We start from the raw sequence: 26306 nt of genomic DNA on the forward strand, positions 1-26306 counted from the left end.
AGCATTTAGATCATGTTTTATGTCCTAATTATCTTCCAACAGATGGGTCTGTTGCCTTTTACATTACTTGAAGTGCTTGCCAGATAATATTCAAAAGTCGTCCTGAGGATCGCTATTTGCAGAGTGCAGCATATGGCAGCCACCCATGGCCCAACGTGGTGACAAAGAAATTGCACTTGCGGTGACGGCAAGTTCCACAGCACACAGCCATGACCGTCCCTTGCATCGGTTAGCGTCCAGCAATCCCCTCTCCTCCTCGCCCAAATCCACAGCCTCAGGGCCGCCTCCAACGTCTTCCCTCACTCTGGCCGACACGCGGTCTCCCGTGCCCCCTCCTGTCCGTGGTCGTCACCACGGATTTCGGCCAGCACCCCCTCTTCCTCACCTGGACTCCGCGCTCTGCCCCTTACTGCTCTGTGTCTCTGCCTGTGGATCCCACCGGGACAGAGCAGTGCCGACCCCGGGCCCCAGATTGTGCCCTTTCCTGCTCAAACGGTTCCTACTACAAAGAGAATTAAACGCCAGCTCCTCAGCTGTCCCCGAAGACCTTCCTTGAACTAGGCCCAGGCTCACCTGTGCCACTCTTCTGCCTCGAAGCTCTTGTCGGACTAAGCTATTCCTGTCCACTAACCAGCCCCCCCCCCCGGCCCCCGCCCCCGCCCCCACCGCGCCGGTGCTCGCGCCAGCCCCGCCCCCCACGGCCGCCCTCCCCTCTCCCTCTCCACACACCCACGTCTCCCCTGGCCCCGGGAGCACAGACAGGTCGCCCCTCCTCCAGGAAGGGCTTCCCCACGCTCCACAGGCAGCAAGGTCCCTTCCCACTGCTGTGTGCACAGGCGTGGTCTCCCGCTCCAAGGCCACAGGGCCGTGGGGGGAAACAGGTGCCCACATGCTATGCTGTGAACAGCAGAGGCCACACCGATCCCCTAGCTGCTGCCATTCAACGCAATCGCTAAACTTCAGTCCTTGGCAAAGAGGCAAATGATACTTGTGCGCTCTACAGGAAGCAGCTTCTGCGGAGGGCAGAGACGGGATCCCCATGGTAATAATAGTGTCTTGTGTTCCTCTGAATCTAGCAATTGTTATAAACAAACAACAGATTGTTTTGCTCAGATGAACCTCCCCTGTTACCAGCAAGCGTGTCCAACCACTGTCAGTTTCAGAGGCGACGAGAAGCCACCAAATTTAATGACTGCCGTGCAGTCATTGTTCTGGAAATTCCACAAACAAAATATAGTTCCCCAAGAACAACGACGACAATCGCTCTTCTAGGGACAAAAGCCAGAGTGGCGTGTTACCTGTTTATACTCGGCAATGATAGCTGTCGTCTTCTTTATTTCATACTCTGCCTTCTCTAGCTGTTTCCTGAAGACCTCTTTGAGCTAGAGCGAGGAGGAGAAACATCAAGACTCAGTCAAAATCTTAGTAATTTCCACAAACATCTAGATTCAAGTCTGCCAGAGTCACAGTCCAAGACGAGGTATAAACACTGTAACTACATGAATTTGCCTCACTGAAGCTGCATCTTTTTTTTTTTTAATTTTATTTATTTATTTCTAGAGAGCAGGGAAAGGAGGGAGAAAGAGAGGAAGAGAACTATCAACGTGTGGTAGCCTCTCGCGCACCCCAACTGGGCACCTGGCCCGCAACCCAGGCATGTGCCCTGACAGGGAATCAAACTGGTGACCCTTTGGTTCGCAGGCCGACGCTCAATCCACTGGGCCACACCAGCCAGGGCTGAAGCCGCACCTTGATCATCTGAAAAACCTGATCATCTCAAGCGATACAGAAATCATTCTCTCCCATAACGTATAAGGCATAGGAGCCACCTGATTACAGAACTGCCTACGCTTACTACTTAATTTATGACCCTATTGTTGATGAAGTGTCGATTCAGAAGCTACCTTCATCCTTATGAGAGTCTCAAACAAAACAACGCTGCATGTACCCCTGATGCAATATAATCAATGACGGAGGAAACATACCAGGCCTTCCTGTTCATAGTCCCTGACTGCCACCGCTGTCCCTGCCCTGACGGTAGGAGCAGGAGGCTCTGGGACTGGAGCCAGAGAAAGATGGAGAAAGGTGAGGGCCCCTGAGGACAGGAGAGTCAGGGACTAAAGAAGCAGTGACTTCAGAAGGAGCTAAGGTGACAGACACATAAGGCAGGTAATCGTTAATAGTCACAGAAATACTAAACTACGAATGCTAAACTCAAAGCCAGTTATTTTTGCAGTCTGGAAGCTCTAGAATTCTAGGCACAGGGAAGGTGAAGATGACAGAAAAGCTCAGGTGCTATCAGGAGAAGGGGAAAGAATTCAGTTCTTCCAAGTTGTTGACCAAACCAACAAAAACTTTAGTTACAGCCCATTCGTAATTTGGGATGCTGCAGGGCAGAATTCAACTGTTTACAGAATCCTCTGTATTTGCTACCTCACAAATTAGTGCGCTTTATAATCGGGCTCCTCTCGTTAGAAGATTCCCAAATTCCTTCATATTTGCTACATTCTAGGATTCTGAAAGCAGTTTGTAGGTTACTCTGATTCAGGCTTAGTTGTTAGATCTCTATCCTCTATCTCACATAATTTAAGGATATGAACCCCAGTCTTGTCCTGTCCTGTGACGGGGCCCACTGACCTTAGGACCCACTTGGATAGCTCAGAGGCTCTGACACCTAACTCTCTGAGCCATAGTTTCCTCCTCTAACAGACCTCACGACTTACCATAATGATTAAAACAGGACACACACACACACACGCACACACAGGAAAGAAGGATGGATTAAATTCAATTGCCAGCCGCTTCATCCTTTACTTAAGGTACCGAAGTGAGCCCCCAAAAGGCAGGAGGTAAAAACAAACAAACCAAAAAACAATACCCATCAAAAGGCCTACACCCAACTGGATAATTAGCCCCTGAAAAATTTTGAGTATGTCCAAAAAAAAAAAAAAAATTCTTGGTCCACAGTAAATGCCAAAAGACCTGTTATTGTTTTCAACAACAAAAAACCAAGGAACACTTTTTATAAACCTCCAAAGGTGCTAAATGGTACCTCCCTTCATTTGTAACTTCACTGAAACTTTCTCTGCTTGGACGTGAATCTCTGAAAGGCTTTGTGTTCTATTTAGTTAGTGATTTGGATGTCTCCGAATGACACCCGTCACAACGAGTGCGTTAGCCAGCCTGGCGGGGCGGACAGAGGCGGAGGACACCGGGGAGCAGCGCCCCGAGAGCGCCCATCCCTCGAGCAGAGAAGCCCCTCTGGTCGCCAGTCCGGCCCCCTTCGGTGGAGGCATCTTCTAGCTGGACAGCCTCCAACTCACAGGAGACGGTGGGGGGCTAAGTCCAAGGCCGGGTCCCCAAGGGTCCCCTTTCGTCCCCAGGGAACAGTGCACGAGCTCTGCAGGAACGCACCACCCGGGGGAGGGGTATGGCTCGAGGCTGGGAAGCGTGACTGGTGGAGGCAGCTCCCCGCAGAGAGCTCTGTGGGCTCTCAGCTTACCAGTCCTCATACATTACTTCAGAGGAGGCAATTTTCTTGGAGATACGACCCGAAATTTGCAGATTTGTCAAAGCTCTTGGATCACAGTCCCAAGTTACTAAACTTAGAGAAAATTTAACACGCGTGCTAGACGGCTCAGTAAAGGCAAATTCCTGAAAGCTGTTCAAGGGAGAAATGCCGCCTCCCGTTCTAGCACCTTCAGAAGAAACGCTGAGACTCAGGCTACTCACAGGGACTGCTTCAGCGTCACCCTGACTTAGAATGACGCTCGGCCCCTGCATCTGTGTGTGACACACCGGGTGAAGGAGGGCCCGCGGTGCCTGCTACCTGAGCGGTCTCCTCCTCCTGCTTCCTCTTCTCTTCCTCCGTCTCCACCAGCCTCTGCTTGGTCAAGAGGAGCTCCTTATTCAGCACGTCGGCCTTGTCTTCTGCCTGCGAGTCAGAGCGTGGCACGGTCACAAAGGCGGGAAGGGGGCGCGCGCGTCCTCTGTCCGGCTCCGGCATTGCCGGCTCCAACGCCGCCGCGAGCCGGTCCTTTCCCTCCCCGCTAACCAGGGGGCGGCTGCCTTCGCTGAAGGCCAGCTACGCACAGGCCTGGGCACACGGTCTCTCTGGCCCTCCCAACAGCGACGGCTGCACTGACAGCGACAGCGGGTGGGCAGAGGGGGCCCACCGGGCCTGGGGTGCACACCGGATGTCAGGGCCCTGGGCCGACGCGGAGCCCACGCACGCTCTCGGGGCTCCGCACACATTTTTGGATGCCCTACAGCACTCCCTCTGAGGCTGTGCACAGGGTGGCCGCAGGCACGGAGCCTCAGGGGGAAGCTTCTAACGGCAGTGCCTCGGGGTGGATTCCGAGCGGGCAGCGGAGAGCTGGGCCGAGCTGGGGACCGCAGTCGGGGAGGACGTGCGAGGCCGGCTGAGCCCCACGGGGGTGAGTACATAAGTGAGAAACCAGGGCCAAAGCCCATGACAGGGATCTCCATGAGGAAAAGTGAAGTAGGGACCAGCAATCCAAACAGAAAAGACTGCATTTCTAGAATGGCCAAGAAAATCTCAGAAAAGTGTTCTGGCCTTAACTTAGACACAGAGCCCAGCTTAACCAGGAAAGCACTGTGTGTCTATTTAACTCAGCGAACATGCGCCCGTTTTACCTTTCCTTCTCAGCTTCAAGTCTGCACGTGCAGGGAAGCGTGGCCCGTGCCCTGCCCACTCACCCCCATCTAAATTAGCTCCCGTTTAAACCTGTCACAGTTCCCTTGACAGCTCTTAGCACGATCTGTAATGACAAATTCCACGTGTGACTGACTCATCTTGCCCACGAGACTGAAAGCTCTGGGAGGCCAGAGCTCGACCGCTTCTGAGCGTCAGCGCAGCCTCAGAAGCCAGCCAGCACCAGGTGCCGAGTGTTTGGCAAATGAGTGGACGTGGCCCTGAGAGTTGAGAGTCGCCCCCGAAGCAGACTGTGTGGAGCAGAGGGGGCGGAGAGCCACAGGCGAGTTCAGCAGAGGACACCACAGGCACAGGGGAAGGTGGCTATTCGAAGAAGCTGATCCTGGCTGGCAGCAGCAAAACGCTATCCAAGTGGCCGCGAACGCGGGCCAGGTGGCCCCTGTCTCGCCGTGTCTCCCGCCTGTCCCGATGGCCAGGCCAGCAGAGTCTGCTGGGCACTGGCAGGGAAGCTGCACCCAGCCTCTCTGTTCCTGCTGCCCAACGTCCCTGCATCCTGAAGCCCAGGGGTCAGAGCCTGTTTTCTGACCATTTGGAACTGTCAGGTGCTTACGGTGAAAAAGTCCCTTTTCAAGACACTAATACATTAGGTTTTGGGGGGAAAGTCTACACAGCAAAAGAACATCTTAAAATTAAAGATGGATCTCAACAAAGGCACTTTACAGTTTGGGAAATACCTGTAATAAAAGGAAAAGAAAGCCACTTCCCTGAGAAAATTTTTAATGAACGACTAAATTTATCACGAGAGGACCTGCTATTTTTATTTCACATTTTCCACGACACATTCTTCACTAGGCCAAGGTAGGGCAAGCTCACTCTATTCCTATTGCTATCAAGTCTGACCCCTGCAGAAAGTTCTGCGGGCCCCGTATGGAAGGAGCCCCAGAGTTCTCCAGGAAGTTTCTCCGCTACGTTGGGCTGCCTTGAGAGTGTGCCAGAAACCACACTGCACTCTGTGATGCGGTCATGGATCAACCGATAACCTGAGCAAAACGCCCAGCTGACACTGGCCTGAGGATCTTTCGGAAATGGTTTCTCAAAGAACTAGCCGGTTGCTCAATCTAAAACAAACTGATTTGCCACTTAGCACACATCGCTTCTGGTCGAACACGAAACCTGCTGTGATTAGATGGGACCTCGGCACGGCCCCCGGTGGGAACGCACTCGCTGCATCTCTTTCGGGTTCCTGGGGGACGGGAAAGGACAGGAGGGGCCCGAGGGCAGGGAGCAGCAGACACTGAGCTGCAGGTGTTTCCTCTTTCTGTTTCTGATCGCCCAGAAACCTGTTTTAGGGACCTGAAGGAGGGCGAGTTCCCCAAAGAGAAGTCTGCATCAGAGAAAAGCTAACAGCCCACGGGGCCTAGGGAGCCTGAAGCCAACGCTGATGTGACAAGGGTAGGGAGTCATTTACTTGTTAAAAGTACCTAATTAGTGTTTGCTTTAAATAGTATTTCAAATACAATCTGCTTTCATGTTTGTTTAATGTTTGCCAGGTTTGCTGTTTTAACGAAGACGTTCCATTGTGATAAGAAAAGTACCAGGCCAGCTAACTGGGTGAAGCACCCCAGCCGGCCATTTGCCCTCAGGCCAGTGCCCCTCCTTGGAGCTGCGGGGGCAGATCCCCTGCGCCCCGGGGGTAAGTCCTGCTGGGGCAGAACTGCAACCTCAGGGGGGAACATGCATGAAACAGCAATGTTTATTCTTTCATTAGATAAAAAGCTTCAAAAGCAGGGCCCAGGTCATATTACTTAAACAAGAGGGACAAAGCTGCCCTAGCTGGCGGGCTCTGTTGATAGAGCTTCGCCCTGACATACACCAAAGGTTGCGGGTTCCATCCCCAGTCTGGGTGCGTAAGTGGGTAACCGACCAATATTTCTCTCACATCGACATTTCTCTTTCCCTTCCTCTCTCTAAAATCAATGGACATGTCCTTGGCTGAGGACTAAAAAAAAGAGAGAGAGAGAGAGAGGTGGTGGGAGGAGGTAAGAGTGAGAAGGAATAAAGGAAGGACGAACTTTTCCTCAGGGACTGAGCTAGTATCTGCGTCAGGCTCCTGGGTGTTCAATGACCGGTTATTTCAGGGGTCCCCATGGAGCAGTCATTCCAGACTGACCCACCGAAGGGATTTTCTTGGAAAAACTTTTTCTTAAAGATTTTATTTATTTATTTTATATTTTTTAGAGAGAAGGGAAGAAAGAGAGAAAGAGGGAGAGGAACATGGATGTGTGAGAGATATATTGATCAGTTGCCTCTTGCGTGCCCTGCACTGGGGACCTGGCCCGCAACCCAGGCCTGTGCCCTGACGAAATCGAACCGGCGACCTTTCGGGTCACAGTCCAGCGCTCAATCCACTGAGCCACACCAGCCAGGGCTGGAAACACCTTTAAATAATATATTTTTATGATTATTTTTATGTTTAATAATATATTTCCTTTAAATAATATCTTTTAAAATAATATATTTTATATTTAAAAATTTAAACAAAGTTTTAAACAATATTTTTTTCTGATTACTAAAAAATGCATATTGTTGCTTAACCAAGGGTGGTTAAATAATTTAAGGTCTTATAAAAGATTAGTAATTGAAAAAAAAAGGTATAAAGATAAATATAAAAATTAGATTTACTCTTATCACCCAGAGAAATCTAGCAGCACCGTATTTGCTTGTTGGCTTCTTCCCTGTCCAGGTATATTCCAGCCTCTGTTCCTTACAGGATGCCACCCACAACCCTCACGATTTAGATGCAAACATTATATACAAATTAATTTACTGTATTTTTTTAAAAAACTTCTATCATTTTTTCCTTTGTTTTTAAAAGCTATTCCAAAAAAGACACTTTACAAATATACTTTTGTTTTCCTCTTCTATTGGACATATATGTTATTTCTATTTTTTCTTCTTATAAGTAACACTGCAGTAAATAGCCTTGTATGTACATTTTTGACCAAATCTTGCTTTTTCTCAGGACCGCTAGTCTGTGTGTGTGTGTGTGTGTGTGTGTGTGTGTTCCAGTTTCCTCATTTATCAAATGGAAGATTAAAATATGAAGTCATTAGGAAGATTAAATAAGATAATGCTCATAAATCACTAAATATATTGCTTGGTGCATAGTAGACACTCAGCCAGCATTTAATCTCATTATTTTTAAACCTTTAAAGGCTTACCGAATGCGTCACCCACACAACTTTCAATTTACAGCTCTACCTATTTCACTGCACCCCACTGAGTCCAACTGCTTAGAACTTTTCCATTCAGCTGGCCATCTTAGGGAAACCACTAGCGGACAACGGATTCCAAGTGAGAGAACCAGCTGTGAGCGGAGGCCCCTGGAAAGCTGAGAGGGAGCCAAGAACGTCACCCCAGCGCTAACGCGCCACTGGCGTCTCGTTAGCACAGAACTAGAGCAGCTGCTGTCAGGCGGGGCGCGGCGCTGCCTGCCTGCGGACGCCGCTCCTCCTCTGGCTCGGACTCCCTTAGCCATGCATTTTTCATGCTAACACCTTACAAAGAGGCGGGGTGCATGGGGTGGGCGGTTAAAAGGGCCACCCCCTCCCACCCCGACTGGGCTGCCTTTTCTACCTTCCCATCTGGTGTCCCCAGCGGCAAGCCCAGGCTTTGCTTTATTTTCAAACTCCACTTAGTGCCGACTCCTTGGCTTCCACCTGTCCCCGTTAGTCGGCACTACGGTTCTTGCCAGGGGTCTAAGCGGCCATCTCACTGTGGTTAAACCTGGTGAGCTGCAAAGTCAGATGTTTATATGGAGATAGGAAGTCATGGCAAGGACCATTTTTAAATACTTAAAAATTCCTTCAATCTTAATCCAATCAGATTTATATTATTAATGGATTTGTATTTTAAATATTCTCAGTGCACAGTTGGAGCACAATAATGCCTCTTTTTTACACATTTAATAGTCTAAGTCTCAAGTTTTGACCCTGCACCATTTGTTGGGAATGTTCACTTTTTAAAAGTCAGAAAATAAAAGCGATCATTTTAAACCTACACAAGACTCCCTCCGTATTGCCAACTGGTTTTGAAAATGCTAGCAACGGAAAACAGAGATCCTAAAGCTGAAAGAACAAGGGAAGTTAAACAATTTAAGGTCTTCCGAGCAGCAGCGAACCTTTATTCAACACACACTACCGACGTCCTTTACCTTTAGGATAACTATTCTCGAACCATCTCATGAGGGAGGCTTTTTTATACGCACAGGCCGGCGAGGCACTGCCCAGGTCACACGGCCGGGAAACAGTAATGCCAGGTCACACGCGGGCAGTGCTGCCACTCAGCCACTAGGGTGCCTGCCAACCCAACCACACACGCATCTTAATGTCCGCACGTCCTATGAAGCCTTCGCATTTCTCGTAGAAGCGGATTCTTGTGACTGATGTTCTCAGGTGACTATGCTGGCAGCCTTGGTTTTGGGAAAGCACAGGTGCAGGGAAGAGACACCAGAGAAGAGCAGAGGCATAAAAAAACCTGTCACACCTGCTGTTCGGAAATGACCCCAGCCCTTCTCAGAGGCTGGCGTTTCCCACCTGCTCCCATTAGCGCAAGCGGCCCCCTCCCGCCCTCGCGCACCCGCTCACCCCTCACGCAGCCGGCTCAGTGTCAGGCACAGAGGCAGCCCCTGCAGGGCTGCGGTGGGAGAAACCGGGTCCTTGCCCTTGAGGAGGCTGTCAGGGTCTGATTTCTTCCCGGTGAACGACAAGTGTACCTGATCCAAGTCATTCCGCAGGGCGATTTTGCTGGTGACCAGTTCGTGCGCGAGGTCGTCGTTCTCTTGTTCCAACCTCATGCTGGCCTCCTGCAATCGCCGGTTCTCCCTCTGCAGAAAAAGAGCAACAGCCGGAGGCGGGCGTTAGCGCCGGGCCTGCGGCCGCCGCCGCCGGGGCTGGTGAGGAGCAGCAAGCAGCAACAGCGAGTGAACTGGAAGGTGTGGAAGGCGAGGGCGCAGTGGCACAGGAAGGCGGGACGGCTGTCGGGGAAACAACGGTGAGTTAAGCGAGCGGTGCGGAGGCGGCGCTACCCGGTGCAACTTCTCCCGGCCCTGACCCCCCAGACGGGACTCCGTCGTCAAAAAAAGTGCCCCCAAAAAGCAAAATGCCCAAACACGCCCCGACCCCGTGAGGCTTCCGTGTGGACCTAGAATGCAGACACAGGCATTCTTCCTTTGAAACATGCACAGTGACCCCGCCCTGGCCTCAAGGGAAACCCAAGACACAGTGGGGCTGCCGTGGGGGAGCCACTAGACACTTCTTCAAATGGGTTTGCAGTATCAGGGGTCCGGATGCATGGGTTCGTGACTTTGCTGTCAACTGACAGTTTCATTCTTGGGGTAAAAATGTGTTTACCTTTCTGAACACCAAAATTGTGTCAGAGCAATAGCCCTTAGGATAACGTCTCTAAATATTTGCTCCAGTATTTTTAAAATGTTAGATGAAAAGATCCTGGGTAAAATACACGTCTGGGCTGCCTGGCGCCCCTGGAACTCCCAGGGGCAACCTGGACAAAGCTGCACAATGCACAAGCGGCTTCGCTGTCCGGGGGCGAGGTCTCCCTCGCGGGCCCGTGGCCTGCGCATGTTCCCCGTCACAGCGGCGATTCGGTGCCTTCCATCCCAAAGAGCCGACAGCGCGTTCGCTGCCACTGTTAGCAGTTACAGGGGACTCCGGAGAGCTGACAGGAAAGACTTCAATGTGACGACACCTTCCTGTTTTTTCAGATTTACGCCCCTAACGGCGTTTTCTGCGAGGCTGGCAAAAACTCAGGCAAAGCAGTGGTGCACGACCAGGAGACAACCTACGCCCTGGAAGAGAGCGCATCGCAGGGCGCTGTGTGTGAGTGCGAGAACGCGGGTGTGCGCGCGTGTGTGAGTGTGTGTGACAGCGTGTGTGCGGCGACTTTCACCTACTCTATGGTACAAACCAGCGTGTCTTACAGGGAAAGCAGAAAACCTAATTTCTTCTTTTTGTTTTTCAAAGAAGGGCTAAGAAGCGAATGGCAAGGACAAAGCCTGCGACTTTCACGGAGGCGGAGGATCCAAACAAGGCCAGCGAGGAAGCAAAAGGACGAACTTGTACTATCACCAGCCGACAGGGCACATTTCAGTCTTTTCTTTCGGAGAAGGTAGACTGAGGTAACTGGGAAATGTTAAAACATTTTTTGAAAAAGATGTCTACTGAAAAAGATTTTAAAATCTTAACTCGCTTAGATACTTTTAAATAAACTCATGATGGAATTCTATATAGTATTAAAATATAAGTGAAAAATATCTAATAACAGAGAAATGCTTATGCTAGCATTTATGTAGAAAAAGAGCTAACTAGAAAATCCCACTTTTATAACAACATAAATAATAGATGTTAACTGTGGATAGGAGGTTATTTTTATTGTTGTCTTTGTGATATTTAAAGGTTTCCAAATTTTCTACAATATATAATACATGTATTCTAAAAGTTTAAGAAGTTGTTTAAAAAAATAAAAAGCAATTTAGAACTTCAATTCCACTGGAAATGATAAAATGTCCAAACAATAATTTTTTTAAGTCTACTCTTATAAATAGAAGCGCATATTCTACACGAAAGCACACTGGATCTTCCTTGTGACCAAGACACAAAGTAACCCCTCAGAAGCACCGCCTCTCCAGAAACCCATTTCCCAGGCATTCCTGAGAAGACAGCGTGCACGTTAATAGGGGCAAACTGTGCTCCTCCAATCCCTCCTCTCCCGCCACCCCCAGATGTTCTCTCCTCTCACGGAGCATAAGGAAGGAACGTGGAGACTAAAATAATGAAGGAGCCAGGGCATCCACGGCTGAATCTTTCAAGTTTTGTGGAAGCCATCCGAATTCTCACAGGGGCCGGAGAGCCAGCCTTCCGTTACAATGTATCTACCACCCTTTTTTTGTGGAAACAGCTTACACACCTGTCAAAAACTCAGATTTAAAAAAAAAAAAAAAAAAAGAGGTTCAGAAACTTCCCTAATGCCCCCCTTGGCAGGAAAAGGCAGCGATACCAGCACAATTTGCTCACAACATATTTCACAATGCAGAAAAGACATTTTTCTCATTTCCTGCTGAATCCATTCCAAAGTGGCCCTGGTACGACCGCTGCGATACCTGTTCCTGACTTAAGGTCCCGTGTCCACCGAAACTGCACTTGCAGGACTCCAAGGCACAAAAATCTCCCCTATTATTTACGTCACCTTCATCCGGCACAAGCGACCATGTTGTAGCTACCAGTTTTTCAGGTTACATGACACACGCTTAGGATCAAGTTAACCTCCAGGTAAAGTCGCACGATGCTAGCGGAAAAGGACTTTGTTGGAAGTATTTAAAAAGCACAGGCAGCTACTTTCCCTGTTGATTAGAGGTGGGTCTGATGGGTTGCATTACATGAGAGAGGCAGCGTGAGCTCAGCTGACATTCTGACTGGTGACCTCCCACTCTAAGGCTGTTGCAACTCGAACCCTCCCTTACAGACACGCAGGCACGGGCGTGGGGGGGCGGGGGACTACTGGGGAGAAATGACGTGTCTGGGGGTCCCTACAAAGCACAATAGCCAGGGCACACCTGACTTCTGCTTTAGCAGGAAGCTTCAGCTCAGTGTCTGCAAAGCAAGCAGCAGAGTGGGGAGAGTGGACTCTGGCTCTGCACTCACAGATATGGGGGGGAGCAAGCTACGGGGCCAAAAATGCAGTATCATCCTCCGAAGTACGAGCCTGGGGCCGCGAGGTGGCCGCTGGAGGCCTCCCGGCCATCGGCACCGCCTGAGTCGCTCCCACAGAAACGGAGGTCTTCCTGTGAAGAACTTGCCTGCACCCACCAAGGGTTAATGGGGGGCGGCACCCCTTGGCTGTCCTTTGCAGCCTGTCTCAAGGAGCCAAAACTCTCTTCAGACTGACTGCCTCAAGAAAAAGTTTGCTTTCACACCAGAATGGAGAGGAAAGTTTCGTCTTGACGGGCTAGGGAAAGGTCGTTACCTTGCTTGGCTCATTGGAAATGTTAGCTGGGGCCGCCCGCCCGAGAGGGCCCTAAACTCAGCCCTGTGCCCCTCAGTCTGCCGGACAGTCACATGTCACACGCTAGCACGAGCAGCAGGCGTGCTGCAGGCTCAGAGCCTGTGGACGGAACAGGCCCGTGGCTTCCCCGGCCTTTCGGCAGGGACTGCCGGAGACCCTGCTTCCATCAGCCTCAGACGCACCTGCACTGTCGAGAACGGTCTGGAACTGCCTGGAACTGTCTGGAATGTGCCCCACCTCAGGCAACTGGACAAAAAGCCGGGGACAGCTTTTCTCAGTCGCCCTCCCCTCCCGCACAGGAGGTTCAGCTAGAAGAGCGTGGTTAGTAACTTTTGGGAGGAGGATACTGCATTTTTCAGAGAGACAGACGCTGCTACCACAGACATACATAGATTAAAAAAAAACCAAAACAAACTTACCTCCTCAAAAGTCATAGACCAACTACCGTTTTCAATCATAGGTACAAAGAAAATTGGGGGGGGAAAAAAAAGAACATCCAATGAAATTGCACACCTACTGATACATTTAGGAAATGGCAGTAACAAGAACACTTGTCCACGCTCTTTGGTTTTCCCTTCGAGTGTCACACGCTCTAAGTTCTCGCTGGGACGCCAGCATTCAGTGGAAGAAAGTACACTGGAGGCAGCTACAGGGCAAGTCTCAACTCAGGGAGGCGACTCACTCAACTCCTCCCCCTCCAGGGGCTCCTTGCAGCCCGCGTGCCTGATGAAAACTGGGGCTGTGAGCGACTACAGTGCGACTTGTTTATGCTGTGCTATCAGAGCTGCGTGCAAGGAACTTCCTTATGCGACAAGGTTGGAAACCTCGCAAAACAGTTCGTCATCTTTGGGCAACAGAATGACATTGCTCGGCAGGCGAAGGCGTGGGAGAAACGGCCCCGGGCAGCCTCCGAGCCTGAGGGCTGAAGTCGCAGTGAACCGGTTCAGGGGGGGGTGAACGTCATTTTTTCCAAGATGAAAAAACAGAAAAATGTGTGCTGGCAATCAAAAGAAAATCAACTGAGCCTTACAGGAAAAAATGACGGGGAAGGAGGCTTCGTGAACTCCAGCTCAGTGTTTTGGGCGTGTGTCCGCTGCTGTATGAATTCTTGGCACATGTTTTTGAAGACATTTAAGGGTCAGGAGAAAATGTTTTCCTAAGAGATCCAGTGCGATTTCATTACCAACAGCACACTCAGCTCTCACTTATTTTGTTTTGGATAGTTCTTTCAAGAGAGTTGATAATCGTCACCTTCAAATTTCATCAGGTTTTTTGACATGCAAAGACAAATGTTTACAGATGAAATGCTGAAATGTCTACATTGTCTGTAAATGAAGATGTGAGAAAGAAAACCTGGATATTTAAAATCATTTTATGTTCCTCTTTTGCCCAACATATCCAATTTTACCTAGCTAGTGGGGGTTTAAAAATTTTAGATATCAAACTAAAAACAAGATCTTGTCAGTAATAAGAACCTAGCTGTTGGCAAACCAGACACATTTCATTTGGCACTTAAAAAAAATAGTCCTGGCTGGTGTGGTTTAGTGGATTGAGTGCCGGCCTGTGAACCAAAGGGTCGCCGGTTCAATTCCCAGTCAGGGCATATGCCTGGGTTGTGGGCCAGGTCCCCAGTAGGGGACACACAAGAGGCAACCACGCATGGATGCTTCCCTCTCTCTCTCCCTTCCTTTCTCTCTAAAAATAAATAAATAATCTCTCTCTTTTTTTTTTAAACAAACCCTTAGATTAGAGCACAGGGGGAGAGAGCAAACTTTCAATGTAGATGACCAAATAGTAAGTTTTTTTGGTTTTGCAGGCCATACTGTCTTTGAGACCACTCAATTCTGTCATTGCATACAAAAGCAAGCAATAACTCAACAAATGGATGTGGCTGTGTTCCAACAGAACTTTATTTACAAAAATAGGCAGTGGGCCAGATTTGGCCCACAGGCCATAGTTTGCAAATCCCTGCTCTACCCTATCACACAAATCAAATTTTAAAAAAGCCAACGGGCTACAGAGGACGTAGGAGCACATGAGTGTGACATAACTTTCTCAGTAATACAACTTCAATAGGAAATAAGACTTACTAAAAAGTGAAGAAAATTTTTGGAGGATGCATTCTGAAGATCATCAGTGAACATACTGAGGAATTCTTACTTCGCATACCACTTACAGCTCCCCCAGAGTAAAGAAGCACTCACCCAGCAGACAAGCACCATCAGGCGCCACCCGCCCCTCTGCGCTAAGCTGCCCAGGAAGCCTCGGGAGGCCGCGGGCTCGCCCTCTCCTCCATCCTAGTGCCACAGCGGCCAGTTCCCTGGTCATCCAAGCACCGAAGGACGGAGTGGCCGTCGCCTGCAGTTCATGATTAAGCTTTCAGTGTCATAGAAACCACCCTCTTCATTGTTACTATTCATGAAAAGCGCATTATTTCACAACAAATATTTCCAAAAGCCAACCACAGATTCTGTGATATAGAAAAATAATAAAATATAACTTTCTTTTCGCTTGTAGAAAAACATTTTTCAAGCATGGATTCACGTATCTTGACTTCTTTGAATGAGGAAGGGCCCAACACAGTAAGAAAAGGGGAGCTTTTTTCCCCCCCCAGGTAAGAAGGTTAGCATAATTAAATTCTTCACTAGTCAAGTTAAAAAACAAAATGTGATATTGCACTAAATTACATCACGAGACGTGGGGATGGCGAATAACGCAAGTACAATTCAGCTTTACTTCGGATCTTTTGTTTGCATTGTTTTAACCATGTGTGATTGAATAGCTTAATTTTAAATTGCATGCAGGAACAACTGCTCTTCAAAAATTAGCATGTGCAAGAAAACTTTTAAACTTAGAGGAATCACTTTCTTTCTGTTTGAATTACATTTTGACTTAAAAATTATGTCTAACCCCAATAAAGAAGTTAAAATTCAAAATTTAATTATACTGGACATGGATATTTCAATTAGAAATTGTGTGTTTATAATGATATCCGTGTCCCAAACCCAAGAGAGTACAGCATTCCTGATTCTAGGATTTGCCCATCTAGAAGAGGTAATAACATAACCTTGTTCCTGCCCTGGGAGATTCACTGAATTCAATTAATTAGCTATGCTTTTTAAGGCTTAATCCACATTTGTGCAAGTGGTTCTTTGATTAAACAAGAAAAGCATAGCATCTTCTGGAGTAGGTGAGGGCTGCGATTCTCTAACAAGTGCTGCCAATTGAAACGGGAACAATTCATTTCCTTAAAATAGAAAATATTTTAATTTTTGAAATGGGCAGAGGCCAGGCCAAACTTAAGGACAATAGAAGAGACATAGAATATATACGCTATATTCTTCCACTAAAGTTTCCTTTTTCTGTCTTGAAATCTTGTCACGAAGATAAACAGAAAAAGTACACCAAAGGCGGAAGGCAGTCATAATGGAGCGCGCAGAGCTTCAAACACAGCTGGTGCCAAGACCAGGTGGCCCAGGCACTGTGCGTGCGTGTGTTAGCTATGACACATGCTTATGTCTCTGGGCATGTATACATGTGTTAGATACCAAATGCATGAAAATGAATATATATAATAGAAATACGGACTAGATATATTCATTTTCATGTGTATATGTTTTTATATATACACATGCATGCACGTGAAAATGAACGTGCCACCCACTTAGGTGGCCCTTTCCCCTATCAATTCGGGGACACAGGACCTACAGTCATCAGTCAGCTCTGCTCCAACAGGATGGCCTCCCTCCCAGGAGGGTGGCTTCTGCACCGGCTCCTCTGTGCGACTTGGGTTATGGAAGGAAGGTGACAGGCCAGACGCCGATCCTCCTGGAACATCTGGCTCGCATTTTTTGAGACAGGATTCACATAAAACTCATAAAACCCAATATGACTCATCTTTCATAGCGCACTCCTCAGGGTGCCAGCGCACTCACACAGCTGAGCCGCCTCACCCTCTCTGGTTCCCAGACACCCTCACTGCGTGTGCGGTTCTAAAATGCAAGCTTACCCCAGCCCCGCTGCTTCTCTCTGCGGCTGAGACTGAAGTGTCAGCTACAGGAGAGTCAGCGGCATAACCTGGGGGTACAGACGCTTGTGTGTGCCATCAAAACAAACCCACATCGCATGTTTGTGCGCAGCGTGAAACGGCAAGACGTGGCTGCAGAGAGCCCTCTGCCCTGCGCGGCCTGTCCCCCCACCTCCGGCCTGCAAGGGCCTTTTTGTCCCCCACCACACTCAAGAGGAATCGCTTGAAACCGAAAACTCTCTTCCAGTATCTTACTGCATGATGTTTCTGGGACTTTTTTTTTTTTAATTGACACAGCCTTCCATGCAGCAAGCTAGAGGAAAACATGGCATTGTAAGCAGTATGCATCCTAATGGCAAAGAAGGGGTTGTTAGTGAACTGCTGTAAGTTTTTACTCAAAGCCTCAAAAATCTTCCCAAGTCATTCTTAAGAATTTACATAATAGGTTCCCAGGTCAAGATCTATGAATTGCAAAATTCCCAGGGCCTAGATCGTATCCTTGAAAGGAGTCAATTTAGAAGATGCTAAAAGGTATTTCCTAAGACTATCCTAGTATAATTAAGATAATTATAATTAGCTTCTTAAGCTAGAAATTGAACATGGGAAACAATGAATCTGTGGATGACTGAAAACTACAGTCAACTGTCACCTTGAAAATATAATATTAGGACTATCATTTGACCAATCATGCCTATCTCTGTTCAAATGCCTAGACAGTATTAAAGGGTCTAAAGATATTGGACAGGTCGTGTATTGACCAGATATTCCAATAATACAGAAGGAACAGTCACAGAAGGAGCCTGATGTGCACATAGACGAGGACACAGTGCTCAAGCCGGAAAGGGATAACTGTTTTCAAAACAAAACAAAAGATTTCATTCTACTTTGATCCCTCAATAAAAATTGTACACATCGATAGTCTTATATGTGGTAAGCATTTTTAAAAATAATATGCATTATGCTATTAATTTATACATATCTCTTTGGACACAAAAAGAATTTAAGAAACAAGTTCAGTCTCAGACAGATTTTAAATATATAATTTCAGTCCTCAATTTCCCTTTCTTCTATTTTAAAGCACTCTTCCCAGATTTTATTTATAACGATGGCAACAATAAGCAAACCAGAATGATGCAAGCGGTAGGAGAGCTCCATGCTGGATCCTCCAAGGCCTCTCCTAATTAAACCTCAAGCCTTTCTGGAGAAGCGAGCTCGGAGCTGCGCTGAAACTGGCTGTGCTGAGCGGTAGACTGGCCTCACGCTTGCTCCACGAGCGCCGTCTGTGTTACAGTCGCCTACCAGAGAGAGTACGTGGGCCTTTACTACCGGGTGCAGCCCATTCTATAAGCAAGGGGAAAACATGCTGACCCTAGGTTGTTGGGTAGCAACACCTGGAAGAACTATGAGGAAGATCAGCCAGAGACGGACACACATAAGGTGATGCTATTCTAGTAACATTGGGTAAGTTGAGGCAGTAGGTCTCTAATAAGGCTAAAACAGCCATTTACTGCATACCAACCATGTGCGAGGTACGTAACATACACCATCCCTCAACTTTGTAACAATCCTCCAAAAGAATGTGTATACTATATGTTTTGCACTTGGGAAAGAGGTTCAATAGTTAGTCCAAGACAATGAACAATGGCATAGGGATTAAAAACTCCAACTTGGATTCTAAACCCTGGCCTTTTTTTTTTTTTTTTTTGGAAAGGCAGGATTTGAAACTCAGGTCTGACTACAAAATCAATACACTGCTTCCACCATGGCCCCTCTGAACCACCCGACGCCATTCACTGCAGCAGCAGAGACAAGACGTCTCTTGTCTTGTGGCCGCCGCTGCCAGGGCCAGCTCTCCGAGCGCACGCGGGCAGCTCTAGTTCCGAGGCGGGGGCCATGCCGCCAGGGCGCCTTCATTCGAAACGCCACCCCAGTGTTGTTTTTCTTTTTCTTTTTGGCAGGACATTATAATATTGCTCACTGTGCAAATACAATATTCTCTTATCCTAATGTACTGACGTGAAGAGAGAGGAAACCGCACATCTGTAGGAATCAGAATTGAAACATGTTAAAGAGAAATAATAATATTTCAGGTTGAAAGAATAAGTTCAAATTCAGTCATTGCATCATGGGCACAGGGTTGCTAATTACCACCGAAGAGATCTATCTTTGTGAATAGCCCAATTAAACAAAAAATACTATTAGTTATTTAACTGAAATGTTAAGGTGAAATCATTTTGATTCTGAAACTGAACACTGTAGTGAAACGTCACTGTCACTCAGAAACTTGTCTGTGGAAATAAATGTTACGACAAACACCATTACTGTGCTCAATACAACCTCTGTGGTTTTTATTTGTCCTTCCAAATCAGTTTGTACTCTTGACATTTGCTATAGACATAGGTAAGTCTGAAACATTCTTGTGCCAGTCTTGGAACAGATCACCTTCTAAGAGTCTTTGTGGCTGCGACCGTGCACAGCTAAAACAGTACTTTGCCATTTTTCTTTTTTTCTCATTTTTGAAAGTAGTCGAGAGCCACTTTCTCTCTTTCTTTTCCCTCTCTTTCTCTCAGCTTCTTAGGAAGATCCCCAGTATAAATGCAACAGGTGGCGTTACCTACAAATATACAAACTGAAAGAAAAGAAATATTATGGTGGGCTACTCAGGCAGTCTTCTGAAATGAACACACACCTGGACATTTATCCACTACAATGTTCAGACAGTGTCTAAGTCGCTCGGGAAGGAACAGAGGGACTTGAACTTGCCACCAGTGCTGCATTAGGGCCGAGGGGGGCACTGGGCTCCGGCAGGCGCCCACGACCGCCGTACCTTGTACCTGTCCATCGGGTCCCCCTGCTGCAGCTGGCTCTCGCGCATCGTCTGGTACTCCTTCTCATATTTCTTCAGCTTCTTGGTCGGCACCTGCAGGGTTAGAGGGAAAGCATGTTAGACGAGGAGATGCTTTAGGAAACCATTTCCTGAGGCGCTTCCCCACCAAGCCTCTGGCATTCTATTGGCACTCGCCCAACTTGAAGTCAGGGGAGAACAATCTAGATTCCAGAGTCGGGGTCGACTGCAAACTCTCTGTCTCTCTGAAAGTCCACATGTTGACTGTTGGCTGTTGGGTCCTGCTGTCGAGGCCATGCCCCCTCCACTCTGCTGTCACTGCACAAAAGCTGCCAAAGGGGACACCTGAACGATGAGTCTGGCTGTGTTCTTTTCTTTCTTTTCTTTTTCTTTTTCTTTTTTTTTTACAAAAATGGGCTGTAGTTGGTCCATTTCTGTTCTTCAGTATTGTTGATATGCCATACCTTTTTCTTATTAATGTATTTAACAGCACTATTAATTTTGTTAACTACCGTCCCTTACATAAAATCCACTCATTGCCTTTTTTGAAAAAAAGGTAATTTACCAGACAGAAAGAAGATTCTAAAGTTTGTCATCGAAAGCTCAAAAAAATATGGAATCACTGTGCTGAATGAGGTAACGGAAAAATCATCTAAACAGCTCATCTATTTGTTGCTAGAATTATGTCATCTTTAAAAGACAGTAGTCTATCTTTTCTGAAAAAAGACTAGAACCTTACAGAACCTTAGGATTTAAAAATAAACAAATGCTTATTTATCTCTGGTATGGGAGAGACAGGGCGTGGACGCCTGCTGCACCTGGGGAATGACAGCAGAGAACTCGAGTTCAGAGTGGCCGCCGGGGGAATCAAATGACGTAGGTAAAGCATCTAAAATAATGCCTGGTTCATGGTAATTTTAGTTGTCTTTAATGTTATTCCCTCAAAATTAATGTATTATAATCCATTATGTTCCACCAGACAGACTAAATCTACCTCTAGGCTTTCCTTGGATAATGAAAATGGTATAATCTCTTTAGAAATCAAATCTTAATGTTTAGATCCTAAAGGAAGTGACTTAAAACGAAGAGAAACAGTTTATCTAATTTTTTTAAAGATTACAAACGTGTTATTCTGCTGAATCCTTGGGGGTCTGGTGAGGGCTAGGGTGATGTGTCGATGCCTCTTGGTGTCTGTCTCGATGTCTACCACAGCGGCCCCAACGAGGCTCTCAGCAGATTGCTGCTTGTCAAGTTCAAAACACGGTATTTATAAAACATGTGTACGTATGTATGCGTGTGTGCGCACGCGCACGAGGTAGAGAGAGAGAGAGAAAATGCACAGCACCCAGAATGGATATAAAATGATAATGCAGTTTTCTGGGATGAGGATGGTTTAATTCCCTGGAATCTGGCCAGAGAATTTGTTTAAAAAAAAAAAAATAAGCAAAGTCAACCATGGTATGGAGTCACTGTGTTCTTCCTCCCCAGAAGCACTGTGAAGAGTGGAGCGATCTGTTCTTACCCCAACTGGGAAGCTTCCCACACTCAGACCGAACCTGGCAGACAGTGTAAGCCACTCAACCACAACATGACAGGGTGTAACCAAATTGCAAAACCTCAGTTGCAGTAACGCTAACTGCTGACTGTCCTGAGTAACGCTAACCCTTTGTTACGCCACCTCCAGAGAACTCCAGCTGGCACTGTGACTGACTCCGGCACAACAGAAAAGAAGCACCACCTGCCAGCCACGCCGCCTCCAGATCATCAGATGAACGGGGAGGCTCTATGCGATCATGTGATAAGACAACAGTATTTTTCCTGACCTTGACAAGGGCCTCCATTTCTTCTCATTTTCTCTTCTCTGTATGTATAAATCACACACTGGGAAAAAAGGAGACTCAAGAGGAAGTGGCAATCACTAGCACCGAAGGAAAAGGGGGAAGAAGCCTGAGGGCCTCGAGCAGGGACGGGTATTTCATGAGCATCCCCAGGGGCAGGAGAGGAGGAGCACCCCAGCAGCGGTTTACCCGCGGATCGCAATATTTCAGTATTTTTGAAACTGAATGTTGGCGCCAGCGGGTACCAAGCTTAACACCAGGCCCAAGCGGAAGTATTTTCTATGTGGTTCCAAATGGATCCACTCACCAATGACTCAATTACATATGGCATGGTTGATCATAGAGAATTTCTTCTGAAACCACATTTTTTAATATTCAAACTATTACTGAGATGTGTTTTAAAAGTAAAAGAGTGTCCTTTTAAAAGTCAACCTTGCTATTTGTGTTAAGAGGTTCATTTCCAAGTGAAATTTAAAAAATGCATTGAATGCCCTCCATAAGCTAATCCTTTCCCATCTGGCTGAGATTCTAGGATGTCTGGCTTCAGCTTGCTCAGGGAAACAGAGCAAGTTCCCAGAACAATCTGCTGCTAGGAAACCTTCCAAGCTTGTTTACCTTGAGCTGCAGCGTGACACTGAGCACCCACCTGCGACTGGCATGAAGTGAGAGCAGGCAAGAGAAGAGCAGAGGAGGAAGGGGCAGGAAGCCCACAGGACGCGCCTGTGAGGTACGACCTACAGGAAATGGGTGGTTCCAGTTTCTAAAACTATATTCCAGGACAAAATCGGTTTTATTGTAGGGACTGTAGTTTTAATTCAAAGAACACAAAGACATCAAGAATTACTACAATGGAAACAGCCTATTATCTCAGGAGCAGGACAAGCGTCATCTCTCTCCTTAAGTTACAGAACTACAGTGCAAGTGTGCACTTGTAGAGGACGTTAAGCAGAAACACCAATTCTCCTAAATGCTCACTTCATGTAGGGGTCCTGCTCCCCACCTGCCCATCCTCTGCCTGTCCAGCACCTCCTGTTTGGCTCCATTCAGCCAAATATTTGTCAGAGTGCCAATGTGGTGTCATTCCCCTTCCTAAACTTTCCGTCGCCTCCCGCTGCGCTTTGGGTAGAGGGAGAACTGCCTAACAGAGCCCAGCCGGCTCTGCAGGCCCGCGCCCCATTTGCTCTCATGCCTGTCTGGCAACAGGGGGCTCGCCCATCCCAGGAGGTGCAGGAAGGGAGCCAAACAGGGGCACAGTTAGACTTTCTAGCTCTTCTTTACCTCACCTCTTTAAAATGTCTCTATTTGTGCAAATTTTATTAAAGTACACAACCATCATTTATTTTAAAACAAACAGCATGTAACAGAGGTGAAAAGAGACCACCCATCCCCACTCCACGACACAGCCCTCTCCCGGATGCTCTAACACGCCACGCGTGCTCTGCCTGCCTCGTGGCTCCTGCGCGCACTTTGCTCCTGCTGGGATGGACCCGGAGCATTCACCTCAAGGTTCCAATTCAAAACATCTGACTGTGTGATCCTTTATTTTTATAAAGCTTCTCAGGCCATTCTGATGGGAGTGTCTATTTGAAAATCACAGGATTAAAATATCAAGTGCTGGACAGAGAGGAATAGAAAAGGCTAGAGAGGCTTTTATGAACTCGCCTGAGAACATAACCAGCAGTTCCTAAGGGGATATCCATTCTGAGTTTCAAACAACCGATTTATAAATAAACTTTAGGAGAGAATTGATTTATAGGAGCTGGAAGGACTATTTTTGATGTTCTAAAATATTTCAAGAATGTATTATATATAAACAGTTTGAATATAAGGACAAAATCAAGTTTTAAATAAGGAGGAACAATGGGCGCACCGAGAGCAATGACTGAAGCAATAGAGTTTCTCTTCAATATTAGATGCATGGTGGTTCGGGGGTTAAACAGGTCTGCACTGAGACCCTGCTGTGTCACACATGAGCTCTGTAATTTTATAAGCAAATCATTTAAAACTCTTACTCAATGCTTCTTTTTCTTTAAATGGAGGTAACGCAAATGACAACTACTGTGACCATCTGCTGTCACTGAGCACGTAACGCACATCACAGCGCTGACCTAGGTTCTTCACTTATTTCACGCTCCCTCAGCCTCACGAGGTTGAGCCAGGTTTACTATACCCATTCTATAAATGAGCATGTCGAGAAAGACTAAGTAACATGCACCGGGGCCATAGTAATGACTAGCCCGACAGGCCTCTCTGACACCAGAGGTAAACCCTTAACTGCAGTATGTCCCATGCTGTCACCTACACTGCCTGTCACCTGGCACACCAGCTTCAACCCCAGGACCCTTGCCGAGCCTCCCCAGTAGCCTGCTGTAACCACTGAACTAATCGACAGCAAAGTGATGGAAGTGTTGCTACTTTAACTCCCGACTGGGTGATAATAAACCCAAGATACCTGTCATGACCCAGTGTAAAGTAGGAATTGAGAAGAATATAGACACCTTCACCCTGAACTTCCTGGGCAAGACCCTGGGGTGGCTGAACCAGGAATTTAACTCTGGGAGAAGCCTGCTTAAAAGTCCATAAAGTACTGAGAGGGGGCAGATGGAAATGAAATATTTTCCTTCTCTCCCAGACTTCTGAAAACAAGTACCAACACATAAAGCACCCAGGAGATTTATAGCTTAAAGCAAACTACCTCTCAGATGGAACATTTTCTGAGAATGTCTTTCTTCTCTATTACTTCCTGTTTCTCTCTGTCCCCACTGCTTCATGCACCGATGTGCACACAGAGTGCCAGGTTCTTTCCTTCACCCACAGCAAGAGTTGCAGCCAGGGGCCAAGCACTCCTTCCACTGGCTTGTAAATCTGTTTTTCTCAGATCCTTTGCACTTGACGGACAGAGAAAGACATTTTGTCTCTTTTTCTTGTAAGCAAGAAAAATTCTTCTCACTATATTTAATAGCCTCAATTTTAGGCTGAATTATGGAAATTCTGTTATTTCTCCTTTTGTAAAAATTAAGAAGTCATACTATCTTAAGTTGGCATGCTTCTATTTCTTTTATTTGTGGGGGGAGGTGCTCAAAATCCACTGCAATATCTCAAGGAAAAGTCCACCTCTGAATGAATGAATCTTTGGTTAGAAATGCACCACTTGAAACTTCTACTCTAGTGCTTGAGAAGTAGAATGACTACTAAGTGCTAAAAATTAAGATTGTGAGATAGTAATACACTAAACCTGGTTACTTATTGAATGGTATTGGTCTGGGTCCAGGGAGTAGATTAACCAGATGTGGCCCCCAAACTGGGCCACAGAAAGCTGATACAGCCGTGCATTCAGAGAGAGCTAATCAAGCTTATTTAAAACCAGACAATAAGGCAGGAGAGAAAGAATGATGGGGGAGCGAAGTAGGACGCTGTTCCTGATTCTCAGCAAATGCTCCTTCATTATAAAGGCGCTGGCCTTGCCACACGGGATGCTAAGAAACCTGAAGTCCATAACACTTGATGTCAGTGGCCACTGACAATTAGATCAGAAGTAAATACAGATCGCACGCTCATGGTAGGCAGAAGGCTGCAGACATTTACACTATACGAAACTTAATTCAAGACTAATATGCCGAACGGTAGCTGTGTAACACCATCGGAGTCTTCACAGAGAGTCAACCCTACTGTTCCAGAAGCCTGAGAAGAACACACGGTGGGAAAGGAAGAGACGTGGGTCTCTTTACTGGGTTCCTCCACCTTTAAAGGCTGCACGTGACACTGGTTAGAAGCCACCGGCAACAGTATTAAGCTGCGTGGTGATTGCATGGCCACTTTTATACATCAACTTTTTTAACATGGGAAGAAAACATCCCTACTTTGCATTTTAAAAAATCATCTGTTCGACAAATATTTATTGATAACCTACTATGTGGCAGGCACGGCCATCCCGGAGCAAAGGCACAGACTGACCTCTCTGATCCAGTGGGGAGAAAGTCTTTGCAGAGATAATCACACAATTTAAATACGCGTGTTCAAAGTGAGCTCTTGAAAGGAAACTTAAGGCAACGACACCCAAGGCCCCACTTCCAGCCTCTGAGACCCGAAGCCAAGACTGGAGAACATGCCAAGTCGGCCTGGGACGAGCGGGCGAATGATGGGCATGGGGCGGGGAAGGGCACGGCGGGCCCCAGAAGCGGCCAGGCCCCACACAAGAGTGGAGGCCCCTGCTCAAAGGGACAACTTCGAGGTGGTGACAAAGCATCACATATGTGCGGGGACCTGCGCGACTGTACAGGCCACAGGCCCAGGAGGCAGCTCTGGAAGGAGGGACGCAGCCAGAGCTGAAGGCCCGCGGAGCGCAGCCGGGAGAGGGCGGCTGCGGGGGCTGAGGAGGAACAAGAAGAGGCACAAGAGGAGGCACAGGAGGTGGGCGGCACCGGGCCCAGGCGCAGGGCGCCAGGCCGCGCCCCAGGCCGCCTGCGTGTCTCCCTCCGTTCCCCACACAGCGGGTGCGCTTCCATTTCTTTTGTTGGCCGGGGGAGGTGCTCAAAATCCACTGTAATATCTCAAGTAAAAGTCCACCTCTGAATGAGTCTTTGGTTAGAAATGCACCACTTAAAAAACTTTTATTACAGTGCTTCAAAAGTGCTTACCAAAGAGCCAGTGCGCAAGCCAGGCTGTTACCTAAGTGCTCTGTGCTGAGGGGAAGGCCAAGAAGACAGTCCCTGCTTTTAAGCAGCTTACAAATAATTCTGTAACATAGGATGGAGTAGGGTAAGTCCTGCAGCAGAGCAGAAGCACCGGTTTGCGCGAGACCAAGGGCACAAGGTCACTCGCTGGAGCGGGAGGGCGCCACCA

At 47.5% G+C, this 26306-nt stretch overlaps 1 protein-coding gene and 1 long non-coding RNA gene across 10 annotated transcripts in view; one reads left to right on the top strand and one right to left on the bottom strand.

Moving 5' to 3' along the window:
• Window positions 1–26306, bottom strand: part of RABGAP1L (RAB GTPase activating protein 1 like) — a 439381-nt gene that overhangs the window by 10805 nt on the left and 402270 nt on the right. For 2 of the 7 annotated variants that reach the window (XM_054587734.1, XM_054587738.1), the window contains 4 exons: window positions 19609–19701; window positions 9450–9560; window positions 3830–3934; window positions 1299–1382 (listed from right to left, as the gene is read on the bottom strand). In XM_054587734.1, coding sequence (XP_054443709.1) covers window positions 1299–1382; window positions 3830–3934; window positions 9450–9560; window positions 19609–19701 — 393 coding nt within the window. Of the gene's footprint in view, window positions 1–1298; window positions 1383–3826; window positions 3935–9449; window positions 9561–13173; window positions 15049–19110; window positions 19411–19608; window positions 19702–26306 lie in introns of those variants that run through there. The other 5 variants (XM_054587732.1, XM_054587733.1, XM_054587737.1 and 2 more) reach the window with 4 other exon arrangements.
• Window positions 5875–17930, top strand: LOC129082024 (uncharacterized). 3 transcript variants are annotated; one of them, XR_008530362.1, is made up of 6 exons: window positions 5875–6127; window positions 6226–6368; window positions 9471–9727; window positions 10458–10572; window positions 10720–10871; window positions 17860–17930. It is a non-coding gene; the product is annotated as an uncharacterized LOC129082024 (long non-coding RNA). The 3 variants fall into 3 exon arrangements; XR_008530360.1 differs by lacking the exon at window positions 17860–17930 and adding an exon at window positions 15272–15498; XR_008530361.1 differs by lacking the exon at window positions 17860–17930 and having other exon boundaries at window positions 9567–9727.

This window comes from Pteronotus mesoamericanus, unplaced genomic scaffold (genome assembly GCF_021234165.1).
Source record: "Pteronotus mesoamericanus isolate MK-2021 breed Mesoamerican mustached bat unplaced genomic scaffold, CSHL_Meso_final scaffold_1186, whole genome shotgun sequence".
NCBI classification, from domain to species: Eukaryota; Metazoa; Chordata; class Mammalia; order Chiroptera; family Mormoopidae; genus Pteronotus; species Pteronotus mesoamericanus.